General features: G+C 42.6%; 1 protein-coding gene across 1 annotated transcript in view; it reads left to right on the forward strand.

Moving 5' to 3' along the window:
* The window catches only part of epb41l4a (erythrocyte membrane protein band 4.1 like 4A), a 201,741-nt gene that overhangs the window by 63,927 nt on the left and 120,895 nt on the right, over positions 1-16,919 (forward strand). The window contains 2 exon segments of the mRNA XM_055633209.1: positions 8,659-8,763; positions 15,453-15,504. Coding sequence (XP_055489184.1) covers positions 8,659-8,763; positions 15,453-15,504 — 157 coding nt within the window.

Raw genomic sequence — 16,919 nt, forward strand, 5'->3', positions numbered from 1 at the left:
GCAGGTACAGCAGGCAGTGAAGAAGACACGTTGGCCTTCATTGCGAGAGGATTTGAGTTTAGAAGCAAGGAGGTCCTACCACTGTTGTACAAGGCCCTGGTGAGACCGCACCTGGAGTATTGTGCGCAATTTTGGCCTCCTAATTTGAGAAAGGACATTATTACTATTGAGGGAGTGCAGCGTAGGTTCACCAGGTTAATTCCCGGGATGGCGGGACTGACATATGATGAAGGAATGGGTCGACTGGGCTTGTATTCACTGGAATTTAGAAGGATGAGATGGGATCTTCTAGAAACATATTAAATTCTTATGGAATTGGACAGGCTGAATGCAGGAAAAATGCTCCCGATGTTGGGGGAGTCCAGAACCAGGGGTTACAGTTTAAGAATAAGGGGTTGGCCATTTGGGACTGAGATGAGGAAAATAAAAATCACCCAGAGAGTTGTGAATCTGTGGAATTCTCTGCCTCAGAAGACAGTGGGGCCAATTCACTAGATGTTTTCAAGAGAGGGATCGATTTAGCTCTTAGGGCTAAAGGATATGGGGAAAAAGCAGGAACGGGGTACTGATTTTAGATGATCAGCCATGATCATATTGAATGGCCCGAATGGCCTATTCCTGCACCTATTTTTCTATGGGTTATTTACTTTGATCCAAAGTGATCATCCTGAAACCTGAGACCAAAGTGGCCATCCATGTCCTGAGCAGCAGGAGATGGGCAAGGTTCTAAATGAATATTTCTCCTTTGTATTTATCGTGGAGAAAGACATGACGACAAGGAAACTTGTGGAAATTAATGGAGATGTTAAGACGACAGTCTGCAGTACAGTTGAGGAGGTTTAGTTTAATTTGGTTTAGAGATACAGCACGGAAACAGGCCCTTCGGCCCTCTGGGTCTGTGCCGACCAGCGATCCCCGCACACTAACACTATTCTACACCCACTAGGGACAATTTTTTAATTTACTAAATCAATTAGCCTACAAACCTGCACGTCTTTGGAGTGTGGGAGGAAAAAGAAGATCGCGGAGAAAACCCACGCAGGTTACGGGGAGAACGTGCAAACTCCGTACAGACAGCACCCATAGTCGGGATCAAACCCGGGTCTCAGGTGCTGCATTTGCTATAAGGCATCAACTCTACCACTGCGCCCCCATGCTTACCTATCTACACATCCTAAGACATGCAGATAGGTAAATCTTGCAGACCTGATCAGATATATCCGAGGACAGCAGTGATCTGGAGAAGGAATTGCAGGAGTCATTGCAAAGATATATGAACCATCCTTAGACATGAGTGAGATGCCGGAAGACTGGGTGTATCTCTATTTAAGAAGGGCTGTAAAGGAAAACATGGGAATTATAGATCAAGAAGCCTGACATCTGTGGTAAGAAAGTTACTGGCGAGGAATCTGCGGGATAACATATGTATATGCATTTGGATAGAGAACGGTTAATTAGGGGTAGTGAGCATGGTTTTGACCATTTTATTTTAAACTCTTAATTTGGGTTGCTGCTTGTTATGGTGCATGGGTTCATGCATATTAACTCAAATGGATATGCAGCCTACCTATACCATTCAATTAACTTTGAAATGCAAAAATAGTGCTTGCTGTCCCACCAAAATCTTGAGTTTCATGCTCTAAAGCGACAGGCCACCGTAGTACTGGATTATATGCTATTCACAGTGCCCTCCATAATGTTTGGGACAAAGACCCGTCAGTAATTTATTTGCCTCTGTACTCCACAATTTGAGATTTGTATTAGAAAAAATGCACATTGTCAGATTTTAATAAAGGCCATTTTTATACATTTTGGTTTCACCATGTAGAAATTACAGCAGTGTTTAAACATAGTCCCCTCATTTCAGGGCACCTTCATGTTTGGGACACAGTAATGTCATGTAAATTAAAGTAGTCATGTTTAGTATGTTGTTGCCTACCAGGCCTGTATTGTAGCCATCTCTAGCTTATGCTTGTTTTTGGGGCTAGTACCCTTCAGTTTTCTCTTCAGCATATAGAAGGCATGTTCAATTGGGTTCAGATCGGGTGATTGACTTGGGCACTCAAGAATTGACAATTTTTTAGCTTTGAAAAACTCCTTTGTTGCATTAGCAGTATGTTTGGGATCATTCTCTTGCTGTAGAATGAACCGCCGGCCAATGAGTTTTGAGGCATTTGTTTGAATTTGATCAGATAGGATGTGTCTATACACTTCAGAATTCATTATGCTACTACCATCAGCAGTTGTATCATCAATGAAGATAAGTGAGCCAGGACCTTCAGCAGCCAAACGTGCCCAGGCCATAACACCCCCACCACTGTGTTTCACAAATGAGGTGGTATGCTTTGGATCTTGGGCAGTTCCTACTCTCCTCCATACTTTGCTCTTGCCATCACTCTGATATAAGTCAATCTGCATCTCATCTATCCACAAGACCTTTTTTCCAGAACTGTGGTTGCTCTTTTAAGTACTTCTTGACAAATTGTAACCCGGCCATCCTATTTTTGTGGATAACCAGTGGTTTGCATCTTGCAGTGTAACCTCTGTATTTCTGTTCATGAAGTCTTCTGCGGATAGTGGTCATTGACAAATTCACACCTGACCCCTGAAGAGTGTTTCTGATCTGTCGGACAGGTGTTTCTTTCTTTATTATAGAAATAATTATTTTGTCATCAGCTGTGGGGGTCTTCTTTGGACTGCCAGTCCCTTTGTGATTAGTAAGCTCACCAGTGCTCTTTTTCTTCTTAATGATGTTCCAAACAGTTGATTTTGGTAAGCCTAAGGATTGGCTGATATCTCTAATAGTTGTATTCTTGTTTCTCAGTCTCATAATGGCTTATTTGACTTTCATTGGCACAACTTTGGTCCCCATGTTGATAAACAGAGATAAAAGTTTCCAAAGGTGATGAACAGACTGGAGGAAAGACTAGGTGCTGAGAGCTCTTCTTGCATTAAGGAGGCAATTAAACACACCTGAGCAATTACAAACATTATGGTGCCCTGAAATGGGGGGTCTATGTATAAACGCAGCTGTAATTTCTACATGGTGAAACCAAAATCTCAAATTGTGGAGTACAGAGGCAAATGATGGGTCTTTGTCCCAAACATTATGGAGGGCACTGTACTTCTGTGTATTCTATCTAAAATTCCAAAGCTCTGAGTCAGTACATGCCGACAATCATTATCTCTGCATTTTGCTTTGTACAAAAAAAATGCCAAGCTTACAGAATGTTAAATGTGATAAATGGTTGCAGCCTAGAAATTATAGTCTGTTAACTTCATGGAAGCTTTTTTTACTCAACATTTTAAAGTATTTTAAAGCAATTTTTTCCCTGTTGGAGTTCAGGGTAGGGTTCAGCCTTGAATGATTCCGGTCAAGTCGAAACTAGTCACCTGCAGGATGAATTAACTATCCGCAAGTTATTTGATCATTTCGTTTGTATAATTTTCTAGCTTTCCACATAATTTGGATTCATACACAGTGCATCTTAACAGGTTATTGGCAATTCACACTTCAACAAAAGCTTAAAGTCACCATATTGTGGTGGTATGAGAGTGGTGAGTAGGAGTTCTTAGCCGTCGTGCACAGAAATAAAACACTCTGAACCATTTGGTGAGTTTTGCTTTAGGTTGGAGGGATTAGGATAGAGGAACAGGGTAAGGGTGGCCATTTAAACAATTAGGTGAAAATAAACTTTTTTGCATTACCAAACCCACTGTTCTCTCACTTTGAAGTGGAGGGACTTCTTGGATATGTTGGGATTCATTAGAGATTCATGGCATGGCTTTAGGAAAAAATGGCTCTCCATAATTAAACTGAATGAAATATCTGATAATATCAGAATATTTGCTGGAAATCTCATTTGTTACATCTCATGAATTTCAGATGTTTGATAACTTTCCTAATAGATTCCATGTATTTGGACCATAACCTAACTCCTGATAACCTGGTAAGTTTGCTTCCCTATCCCTTTGATAGCCAACTGAGTAACAAAAATTGATCAGCATTTGGTCTTTAAGTAGGTAAGCCTTGAGATGCAGACGGGTTTGGGTCAGAGTGCATGATCTGTGAAAGACAGGTATGTAGGTGCAGCATTTCCCAAGAACGTGTGGAGCTGAGAAGAAGAGAAATTTGAGATTAAACAAGCATCCGTTAAAGCAATTTTAAGAATAAGGGGTAGGCCATTTAGGACTGAGATGAGGAAAAACTTCTTCACCCAAAGCGTTGTGAATCTGTGGAATTCTCTGCCACAAAAGGCAGTGGACGCCAATTCACTGGATGTTTTCAAGAGAGAGTTAGATTTAGCTCTTAGGGCTAAACGAATCAAGGGATATGGGGAAAAAGCAGGATCGGGATACTGATTTTAGATTTTAGATGATGATCATATTGAATGGTGGTGTGGCTCAATGGCCCACTCCTGCACCTGTTTTTCTATGTTTCTAAAGCAAGAGCTTGAGTTTTCCGAGAGATTGCGGAGTGAGAAGAAGAGGAATGCTGGAAATGCATAAAACAAGCCAAGAGGAGATTATTGTCATATGCACAAGTGGGATGAGGTACAGGTACAATGATGATCTTGCTTGTCTCAACATTACAGACAAATTGTAATAGAGTACAGAGGCAAATAAATAAATGATGGGTCTTTGTCCCAAACATTATGGAGGGCACTGTATGCATTATACCAGTATTTTACATCAAAGGTAAAATGGAAATACAGGCAGTAATTTTTTAATGGTTTTATCTTGAGAATAATGGGTACAGTTGCCTAGAATTTAGAAGATTGAGAGGGGATTTTATAGAAACTTACAAAATTCTTAAGGGGTTGGACAGGCTAGATGCAGGAAGATTTTTCCCGATGTTAGGGAAGTCCAGGACAAGGGGTCACAGCTTAAGGATAAGGGGGAAATCCTTTAAAACCGAGATGAGAAGAACTTTTTTCACACAGAGAGTGGTGAATCTTTGGAACTCTCTGCCACAGAGGGTAGTTGAGGCCAGTTCATTGGCTATATTTAAGAGGGAGTTAGATGTGGCCCTTGTGGCTAAGGGGATCAGGGGGTATGGAGAGAAGGCAGGTACGGGATACTGAGTTGGATGATCAACCATGATCATATTGAATGGCGGTGCAGGCTCGAAGGGCCGAATGGCCTACTCCTGCACCTAATTTCTATGTTTCTATGTTAACCCTAACCTTTCTGTATAGATAAACATTTTTGGAGGACAGAAAGGGAAGGGAACATACACATTGTCTCTGGAGATTTGAGGCAGGAATGACTTGCTATGAGGAGGAGGAACTTCAATACTCTAATCTGCAATCTGATAACTTGGAAATTACAATGGTTTGGAATCCTTTAATTCACCAGGACCCTTGTTCCAGCATTCCCTTCAAACTCCTTTGAAACTTACCTGGTTGTGTCATGTTTAAGAAAGAACTGCAGATGCTGGAAAAATCGAAGGTAGACAAAAAAGCTGGAGAAACTCAGCGGGTGAGGTAGCATCTATGGAGCGAAGGAATAGGCGACTTTTCGGGTCAAGACCCTTCTTCAGACTGATGGGGGGCTGGGGGGGGTGGGAAAAAGAAAGGAAGAGGCGGAGACAGTAGGCTGTGGGAGACCTGGGAAGGGGAGGGGAAGGAGGGAGAAACGAAGGACTACCTGAAATTGGAGAAGTCAATGTTCATACCGCTGGGGTGTAAACTACCCAAGCAAAATATGAGGTGCTGTTTCTCCAATTTGCGGTGGGACTCACTCTGGCCATGGAGGAGGCCCAGGATAGAAAGGTTGGATTCGGAATGGGAGGGGGAGTTGAAGTGCTGAGCCACCGGGTGATCAGGTTGGTTATTGTGAACTGTGCGGAGGTGTTGGGTGAAGCGATCGCCAAGCCTGTGCTTGGTCTCACCGATGTGGAGCAGTTGACACCTAGAACAGTGGATGCAGTAGATGAGGTTGGAGGAGGTGCAGGTGAACCTCTGCCTCACCTGGAAAGACTGCTTGGGTCCTTGGATAGAGTCGAGGGGGGAGGTAAAGCGATAAGTGCAGTATTTCCTGCGGTTGCAAGGGAAAGTACCAGGGGAGGGGGTGGTTTGGGTGGGAAGGGACAAATTGACCAGGGAGTTACGGAGGGAGCGGTCTCTGCGGAAAACAGAAAGGGGAGAAGATGGGAAGATGTGGCCAGTGGTGGGATCCCATTGCAGGTGGCGAAAATGTTGGAGGATTATATGTTGTATGTGTGTCATGTACTGCTTTAATGTTTACTGGCTTCTTACTTACTTACTGCCTATTATGCCTCCTGGCATGTAGTGCAGCAATGAAAGTCCTCCACTCCTGTCTGTTCTGGGCTAGCTTCTGGACACTACCCCAGGTCAGGTCCATTGTTTTCATTTCCTCCTCTACAGTTCGACGCCAGGTGGTTTTGGACAATATTGACAATAGACAATAGATAATAGGTGCAGGAGTAGGCCATTCGGCCCTTCGAGCCAGCACCGCCATTTAATGTGATCATGGCTGATCATCCCCAATCAGTACCCCGTTCCTGCCTTCTCCTCATATCCCCTGACTCTGCTATTTTTAAGAGCCCTATCTAGATCTCTCTTGAAAACATCCCTCTTTTGGGTCTCCCCCTTTTCCTTTTCCCTTCCGGTGTCCAGCGCAGGGCTATTCTTGGGATGCTGTCTGGTTCTCTTCCTTTCGGCTTTCACCATTGACGTTCATCCTGGCATCTGTCGATAGCCCTGGAAGTCCATCACGCGCAGTACTGTTGATTCCTTCAGTTGCTGTTTCCGTAACAAATTTTTGTTACGAGACAGGGTCGTTAGCCCTGAGCTCAACCTCCAACCTGGAGGACCAGTGGATCGCTCTTCGTCTCACCTCTACCCTTCGACCTGTCCAGCATGGGAGACCCTAACAGGAGACGAATCTCCCGCTGGCATAGCTCGAGGAGTCACTGAGACACACACGCTCCCCGACCACGACAAGGTTGCAATCCAACGGGGAGTTACTGGCTTCATTGGAATGTTACTGTGTTACATAAAAGTGATATAAAGGTGTATTTGAGCATGAGAGTCGTGGATTTGTATAAAACAGAAAAGGGACCCCCTTCAACCCACCACATCCACAGAGATCTTTATGCTCATCTACACCAATCCTATTAGTCCACAACATGTCTCTCCTTCCATACCTTGACTGTTCATGAGTCTGAATAAATTAATTGAATTGAATTGAATACTTTATTGTTACTTCTGATAAAGTTAAAAATTCTTTGCTTGTATACCCAAGATATGCAAATAGTCGCCCATAAAGGGAGCTTACAAAGTTACAAATCCCCCCCCCCCCCCCCCCCCCCCCCGGCCAGTTCCCCCATTGCTCTTCCCGTCCCCCCACGCCAGGTCCTCCTTTGTTCCTTCCCTCAGCAGTGGCAACCTCACTTCCACGTGTCCGTCCTCGTCCGTTCATTGACGCCATCATTGACCGCTGCACCGACCTCTCCATTAACGCTGTCTGGACCCCTCCTTGGCGCAAACCCAACCGCGGGGCTCTGTCGACCCAGGCACAGATGGTCGCGGGCTTCATCGATTTGTGGGGCTCCACCTCCGACTCGCAAAGCTGCAGCCTTGGCTTCTCAGCGGCTCCTCCCTTTATATATATAATACCTCTTAAAGATAATTAATGTATCTGATTCCACCACCTCCTCTGGAGCATGTTCCAGATATCATCCACTGACATTCCTGCAAATCTGGTAGCCCAGCTCAAAATCTCGATCGTGCGGATTAATAGAGTTTTGCTGCATTGAGTTAATCAAGGCAGTTATTTCACTAGAAGAAGGGTTTCGGCCCGAAACGTCGCCTATTGTCTTTGCTCCATAGATGCTGCTGCACCCGCTGAGTTTCTCCAGCAATTTTGTGTACCTTCCAGTTATTTCACTAGTCAGAAAGGTACCGCCCTCCAGTGATGTCTTTAGAAGGAGCTACACATTCAGATACAATTTACGAGCATTTGAACTTTATTAATGCAAACAATATTTTCAGTGATGTATTTGAGCAAACTTGAACTATTCTGCTTTTTGTGCAGAAATATGCAATGCATTTTCAAATTATACAAAGTGTTTGGATTAAAGACACACTTTACGTTTGAACAGAATGTAAACACACTTCAGAGGAATTATTAAGGAAATGTTGGATTTTCAGAAGGACTGCCTTTCAATAAAGAGATTCTAGGCCACATCTGAACACAATAATAGATCTAAAAGATCATATGGTGCTAAATAAGTAAGAGAAAAATGGTGTTCTGGTTTCTTTCTCCAATATTTGTCACTCAACAACCAAATAGATTTTGATACCAACTGTACAATCGTACAGTAGTTTTACCATATGATTGCAACTCCCTAAAAACATGTTGCAACCTGTCAAATATTTTCAAAGTGTGGTCACTAATATAATGTTTTTCAGCACGACCTTGTATAAAAATTGTTTTCAATGTATTGCATATTTTATTAGCCAGTTGACAAAGAATATATTTGATCACATTGATATCACATTTTTACTCATAATTGTTTTGTCTATGGTCATTATTATGTCAGTTAAAAACACTATAATAAAACTGTACTGGTTTGTACATGCAGATAGTGATTCTTTTTCTGAAATGGTGCTTTTGAATTATTTTCCACAGAAATCTACTAAGGGGTCTATTGTCCTGGATTATGTCTTTCGAAACGTAAACCTAATGGAAACCGAATATTTTGGTTTGCGATATTGTGACAGAAGTCATCAAACTGTAAGTGACACATAAAGGTAAAAGGTGGTCAAATGATTAGAAATAGATCTTTTTTATCTTCGGTTTTTAACTTTTCTTGTGTTCGAGTCGGAGGTGGAGCCCAACGTACCAAAATGTTCTTTAAAATGTGCCAAAGTACACAAGTTCATGCTGGAAGATTCTGTAAATTCAAAAATGTTACACATCAATCAAATAAACTATTAAAACAATAATACATTAACAGCAGTGGTTAACAGGGAATCAGTACATGTCATGCAGATGCAGATTTCTGATTTAAAAAAGTTGTGTATGTCTGTAATAATGCAAATAGGTTTTGAGGATTCGGATCAATGGTGAAGAAAAAACACTAACCATATAAGATTACAAATGAAACATTAAATCAACAATAAAAGTGCAATAAACTAATGAGTGTCTGAAAACCTGAGAGTCCTGGCACAATTCCAGTTCTCAGCCCGAGGAGAACGTGGAACATAGAACAGTACAGCACAGGAACAAGCTCTTTTGCCCACAATAACCATGCCAAACAAGTTGCCAAGTTAAAACTATCTTCTCTGCGTGCTCATTATCCATATTCTTCCATACTTTACATATCAATATGCTTATCCAAACGTCTCTTAAAGACCATTATCATATCTACCACCACCACGACTCTAGGTAGCGGTTTCCAGACACCCACCACTCACCGTGGAGGGAAAAAACGCCCCTCACATGTCCTATATATTTTCCCCTTCTCGCCTTAAAGCTATGCTCTCAGGTCTTTGATAGTTCCACCCTGCGCAAAAAGATTCTGACTATTTACCTTATCTATGATTCTCATAATTTTATATATCAGGTCTCCCTCCACCTCCGATGTTCAGTGAGCTGACACGCAGCATGTATTTATATATTCAATAAGCCTGCGTTTCTATCCTAATCTACAAACAACAGGCTACTATGTTTTGAAACTAGCTATTCTCCCTAATACTGAATACAAGACTTATTTATTATATCAGAGGTTTCAGACATCTCTGGGAAGAAACATAACAAGGGCACAGTCCCCCTAGTCCTCACCATCCACCCTACCAGCCGTCACATACGACAGATAATCCTCCGACATTTTTGCCACCTCCAACGGGATCTCACCACTGTTCACATCTTCCCATCTCCTCCCCTTTCGGCTTTCCGCAGAGACCGCTCCCTCTGTAACTCCCTGATCAATTTGTCCCTTCCCACCCAAACCATGCCCTCTCTTGGCACGTTCCCTTGCAACTGCAGGAAATGCTACACTTGTCGCTTTACCTCCCCCCTCGACTCCATCCAAGGACCCAAGCAGTCTTTCCAGGTGAGGCAGAGGTTCACCTGCACCTCGTCCAACCTCATCTATTGCATCCGCTGTTCTAGGTGTCAACTGCTCTACAACGGTGAGACAAGAACCGGCTTGGCGATCGCTTCGCATTAACCTCCATGATCGCCCGGTGGCTCAGCATTTCAACCCCCCCTCCCATTCCGAATCTGACCTTTCTGTCCTGGGCATCTTCCATGGCCAGTGAGTTCGACCACAAATTGGAGGAGCAGCACTATTTGCATTATTACAGACATATTTCGCTTGGGTAGTTTACATCCCAGCGATATGAACATTGACTTCTCCAATTTCAGGTGGTCCTTGCTTTCTCCCTTCTTCCCCTCCCCTTCCCAGGTCTCCCACAGCCTACTGTCTCCGCCTCTTCCTTTCTTCTTCCCGCCCCCCCCTCCCACCCCCACATCAGTCTGAAGAAGGGTCTCGTCCCGAAACGTCACCTATTCCTTCGCTCCATAGATGTCGCCTCACCCGCTGAGTTTCTCCAGCATTTTTGTCTACCTTTTATTTTGTCTTTGTATTTCGTCCGTGTATATACTTGTTGCTGCATGATATGTGGACTAGTTCTTTCAAGCAAGCAAAGTTATTTTTCTGAGCACATAATTAGTTTCTAACCGAGGTTGTTTGCTTAGCATTAGCGGGCAACTCCATTTTAGCTGAAGAGCTTGTTTAACCCTTGCACTACATTCCACTCCTTGGAGTTGTCAGTCTATAGCACCCATCTGACTATATGTCACAGAGTTGCCTGACGATCCCAACACTAGTCACTTCTTCCCATTTCCACCTCTTCCCGCCTTCCGCAGAGACCGTTCCCTCCGCAGCTCCCTGGTTAACTTATCCCTTGCCACCCAAACCACCCCCTCCCCAGGAACCTTCTGAAACCGCAGAAGATGCAGCACCTGTCGCTATAATCCCTCCCTCGACTCTGTCCAGGCACGCCGACAGTCCTTTCAGGTTAGTCAGAGGTTCACTTGCACCTCCTCGAAGCTCAAGTACTGGTTTCAAAACTTGCGTGCATGCACACACGCACACGCACACAGCTTAGATGAAACGTTGTCCCTAACTAGTCTGAAGAAAGGTCTTGACCCGAAAGGTCACCCATTCCATCTCTCCAGAGATGCCGCCTGTCCCTGCTAAGTTACTCCAGCTTTTTGTGTCTATCGTCAGTTTAATAAAGATGGCTCCTCAGCCTTCCTAAATTGCAAATCTTGCTGATAAGATAACATATGTATGTGCTTTCTTCAAAATCGTTTAAAATATAAACAATCCATTTTAATATAGATATATTATAAAGAAGGACAATATCATGTGATATGAAGCAAATCCATGGGTGAACTTCAACATTCATCCCCCAGTTTCGGATTTGATCCCACCTGCAATTCCTCTACTATTTTGTTTTTCTGTATTATAACCTCCTTTTTGTAGTTGCCATAAACTTCAGACAGCAACGTCTGAGTTTACCGAGGTTTGCAGTTCAATTGCGTCACCAGGCATATAGGTCGACAGAGAATGGTAATATCGAACTTGTTGCCAGAGGAGGAGATAGAATCACATGCAATGATTATATTTAAGAGGCATTTAGACATAAATAGTCATGGATACACTCCTAATATAGGCAAATGGGATTGGTATAAATGGGCAAAAAGATGGGCAGTGCAGTTGGCATAGACATTGGGGGCTGAAGACTTATTTCTGGGTTGTACAACTCTATGACTCAATGGTTGCTCAATATGGAGAAGGGGCATTCAGGATGCCATTAATCTCCTCAAGTGCATTTATCAGAGCACAGGGAATGCATAAATAGCCAAAAGAGTGCATTACCTTTCAAATTACCTGCCCACCCATCATCTACTAGTAGCCTTCTCAGCCAACTCAGAATACAGATTGACATAAAAAAGCTGGTGTAACTCAGCGGGACAGACAGTATCTATGGAGAGAAGGAATGGGTGATGTTTCGGGTCGAGACCCTTCTTCAGGCTGGTTAGGGATAACGGAAACGAGAGATATACAATAATTATAGGCAGAATGGAGTAAATGAGGTGCTTGAGGAGTATAAAGAATGTAAAAAGAATCTTAAGAAAGAAATTAGAAAAGCTAAAAGAAGATATGAGGTTGCTTCATTGACATTGACTTCTCCAATTTCAGCAACTAAGTTACAGAGAAAGGTTGAACAAGTTAGGGCTTTATTCTTTGGAGCGCAGAAGGTTAAGGTAAAAGTAAATCCGAAGGGTTTCTACCGCTATATTAATAGCAAAAGGATAACGAGGGATAAAATTGGTCCATTAGAAAGTCAGAGTGGACAACTATCTGCAGAGCCAAAAGAGATGGTGGAGATATTGAACAGTTTCTTTTCTTCGGTATTCACCAAGGAGAAGGATATTGAATTATGTGAGGTAAGGGAAACAAGTAGAGTAGCTATGGAAACTATGAGATTCAAAGAAGAGATTCTACTGACACTTTTGAGAAATATAAAAGTGGATAAGTCTCCAGTTCCTGACAGGATATTCCCTAGGACATTGAGGGAAGTTAGTGTAGAAATAGCAGGGACTATGGCAGAAATATTTCAAGTGTCATTAGAAACGGGAATAGTGCCGGGGGATTGGCGTACTGCGCATGTTGTTCCATTGTTTAAAAAGGGGTCTAAGAGTAAACCTAGCAATTATAGACCTGTTAGTTTGACATCAGTGGTGGGCAAATTAATGGAAAGAATACTTAGAGACAATATATATAAGCATCTGGATAAACGGGGTCTGATTAGGAACAGTCAACATGGATTTGTGCCTGGAAGGTCATGTTTGACTAATCTTCTTGAATTTTTTGAAGATGTTACTCGGGAAATTGATGAGGGTAAAGCAGTGGATGTTGTGTATATGGACTTCAGTAAGGCCTTTGACAAGGTTCCTCATGGAAGGTTGGTTAAGAAGGTTCAATGGTTGGGTATTAATGGTGGAGTAGCAAGATGGATTCAACAGTGGCTGAATGGGAGATGCCAGAGAGTAATGGTGGATGGTTGTTTGTCAGGTTGGAGGCCAGTGACGAGTGGGGTGCCACAGGGATCTGTGTTGGGTCCACTGTTGTTTGTCATGTACATCAATGATCTGGATGATGGTGTGGTAAATTGGATTAGTAAGTATGCAGATGATACTAAGATAAGTGGGGTTGCGGGTAATGAAGTAGAGTTTCAAAGTCTACAGAGAGATTTATGCCAGTTGGAAGAGTGGGCTGAAAGGTGGAAGAAGGAGTTTAATGCTGATAAGTGTGAGGTGCTACATCTTGGCAGGACAAATCAAAATAGGACGTACATGGTAAATGGTAGGGAATTGAAGAATGTAGGTGAGCAGAGGGATCTGGGAATAACTGTGCACAGTTCCCTGAAAGTGGAATCTCATGTAGATAGGGTGGTAAAGAAAGCTTTTGGTGTGCTGGCCTTTATAAATCAGAGCATTGAGTATAGAAGTTGGGATGTAATGTTAAAATTGTACAAGGCATTAGTGAGGCCAATTCTGGAGTATGGTGTACAATTTTGGTTGCCTAATTATAGGAAGGATGTCAACAAAATAGGGAGAGTACAGAGGAGATTTACTAGAATGTTGCCTGGGTTTCAGCAACTAAGTTACAGAGAAAGGTTGAACAAGTTAGGGCTTTATTCTTTGGAACGCAGAAGGTTAAGGGGGGACTTGATAGAGGTTTTTAAAATGATGAGAGGGATAGACAGAGTTGACGTGGAAAAGCTTTTCCCACTGGGAGTAGGGAAGATTCAAACAAGGGGACATGACTTGAGAATTAAGGGACTGAAGTTTAGGGGTAACATGAGGGGGAACTTCTTTACTCAGAGGGTGGTGGCTGTGTGGAATGAGCTTCCAGTGAAGGTGGTGGAGGCAGGTTTGTTTTTATCATTTAAAAATAAATTGGATAGTTATATGGATGGGAAGGGAATGGAATGGAGGGTTATGGTCTGAGCGCAGGTATATGGGACTAGGGGAGAATATGTGTTCGGCACAGACTAGAAGGGTCGAGATGGCCTGTTTCCGTGCTGTAATTGTTATATGGTTATATGGTTATATAGATGATGATGTGGGGCGATAAAGAACAATGAATGAAAGGTGCAAAGGTCCAAAAAAGTAGGAATGGAAGGGTCTCACCCTTGACCCTCAAAGTTTTATGTTAAAAGATATGTTGTATTTATTTTGTTCTGCCTATGAAACGTTTTGAAGTTAAACTGCAAAAAATGTATTTATAACATCTAATTTTTTTTAAATTTATTGTTTCATATTTCATTTTGATTGCCTATTTGAAACATGAAAACTTTTTTACCAGCTGTTGGAAAATTTACTGAAAAGTGTTGCAAGGATGAATATCAGGACTATTAATGCCCCTGTCCCACTTAGGAAACCTGAATGGAAACCTCTGGAGACTTTGCACCCCACCCAAGATTTCCGTGTGGTTCCCGGAGGTTGCAGGTGGTTGCCGGAGGTTGCAGGTAGTGGAAGCAGGTAGGGAGACTGACAAAAGCCTCCGGGAACCGCACGGAAACCTTAGGTGGGGCGCAAAGTCTCCAGAGGTTTCCGTTTAGGTTTCCTAAGTGGGACAGGGGCAAGGTCTGAATATATTCAGATACCGGGATGGTATCCTGTTCTCCTGTTCTTTGCACCTCTGCCTTTCACCCATACTGCAAACCATCCACTCTTATGAATTATTGAGCAGTAATTTTGCTGCTGTTTATAAAAATAGATTGCAAGAATGCTGATTATTTACACTCCTGATAAAAATATTGAATGTATTTACACGAGAATGGTTCAAATCTAAACACATCAGGGTATTTGATAATTCTAAAGATGGGAGGACGGATCCAACACCGTTGTTTTCTTCTTCTTCCTTGTTTCCAAAGCCTTTCTGGATTATCCATTTTGCCGGACCAACAGAGGTCAGTCACAGCCTCTGAGAGATGTTGAACGATCCACCCAGGCTGCTGGAGAGCAGAGAAACTGGGCTGTAAAGTCGACCTCAGATGTTAGTGATGGGAACTGACCTGACTGCTCCGGCTGGGCCAGAGTTCCAGAATTGGGGCACCAGGGGCAAATTCCTCACCCAGCTTTGGCGCCACATTTTCGGGGGGGACATTTGGGGAGGGGATTTCAAGTGCGCTCTCATCATTTTGTCCGCTTTGAAGGAGGTGCCAGACCACTAGTTGCTTGAAAATCAGTGGTGGACCTGTACTTGCTAAAGAGCTTTCAGGTGTTCTTGCTATTAAACACGTTTGATTTATTTCTGAATATATTACTGAAGTTGTGTAATATTCCACATAAAAGAAACTTAGTAATTTGTTCTGATATTCACCATTTATTTTAAACAGTACTGGCTGGATCCCATGAAAACACTTGCCGAACACAAGGATCTCATAAATAGTGAGTAATACTTTAAATTAACTCTCAAAACATGCTTTATAGGCCCAATACAACTAGATGGGTAGCTCAGAATGTGCAGTTTTGTGTATTTTTGAGCTTCATTCAACACACGGTTAAAGCAATGCAGATTGCCTTTTCATTCACATAGGTGAACTGAAATGAAAGAATTCAATGTTGTGAAAAATGATATCTCGTTATTCTGAGAAAATGTGTCAAATTTGTTATCTAAATCCAACCCATTCAAATTATTTTGGCTTGAGTTTACAGACTATGGCATAGGCCTACTCAGAATAAGTCACATCAGTTTTTGCCCAAAACATTTTGGCTATCATTTGTGGGAGTAGTTAGAATCTGCTCTATCTCAACTTCTCCTTTCGATGTGACATCGAGTATTTCTGAAAGTGGACCAACTGATACTCAAACGAGAGTAACAAATATGTGGATGGGTTACTGTTCCGATTGGGGTCTGAACAAGGATCATTCCTGGGACACCTGAAGTATGTAATATGCATCAATGACTTGGATGTGAATGTGAGAGGCATAATTAGTAACACAAAAAGTGTGGTGTTGTAGATTGTAAAGAACATTGTCTTAGGCTACAGCATGATATTGATCAGATGGAAATTTGGGCAAAGCAATGGTGGATCGAAGTTAAGTATTTAATGTATTTGATCGATGTTAAATCTGTGTTAAATAATGTATTTTGAAAGGTCAAATAAGGGTAGGACATAAACAGTAAACAGTAGGGTTCAAAATAGGGATGTTGTTGAACAGTGACCTTCAAATCCATCTCCATAAATCCATGCAAATAGCAGCAGTGGAAGATATGGTCGTGAAGAAGACACATGGGATGGTTGCCTTCACTAGTCGCAGCATCTATACGTAATTAAAACTCTGATCTTGTGCTCTTCCGGTTTGCTGGGTTTTTCTATTTGCGCAAAAACGGTACGTGATAGCGCTATGATTTTTTACCGGGTTACTCACCGTTCTCCTGTGCTGTGAGTGCAACAAGTTTCGTTCTGATCCGTGGTATACTGTAAACGTTATGGAGGGGTAACTTTTTCACACAAAGGGTGGTGGGCGTATGGAACGCACTGCCAGAGGCGTTAGTTGTGGCACGTTCTATTAAAAACAGACAGATGTATGGATAGGACTGGTTTGGAGGGATGTGGGCCAAACGCAGGCAGGTGGGACTGTAGACTCCACACAGACAGCACCTGAGGTCGGGGCCAAACCTGGGTCTCCGACACTGTGAGCAGCAACTCTACCAGCTGCTCTACTGTGTTACCCTATTTGAAAATAAGGAAAATAATTTTGTTTAAAGAAGATACACACAAAATGCTGGAGCAACTCAGCGGGACTGGCAGCTTCTCTGGAGAGAAGGAATGGGTGATGTTTCGGGTCGAGACCCTTCT

This window comes from Leucoraja erinacea, chromosome 3 (genome assembly GCF_028641065.1).
Source record: "Leucoraja erinacea ecotype New England chromosome 3, Leri_hhj_1, whole genome shotgun sequence".
In the NCBI taxonomy this organism is placed as follows: domain Eukaryota; kingdom Metazoa; phylum Chordata; class Chondrichthyes; order Rajiformes; family Rajidae; genus Leucoraja; species Leucoraja erinaceus.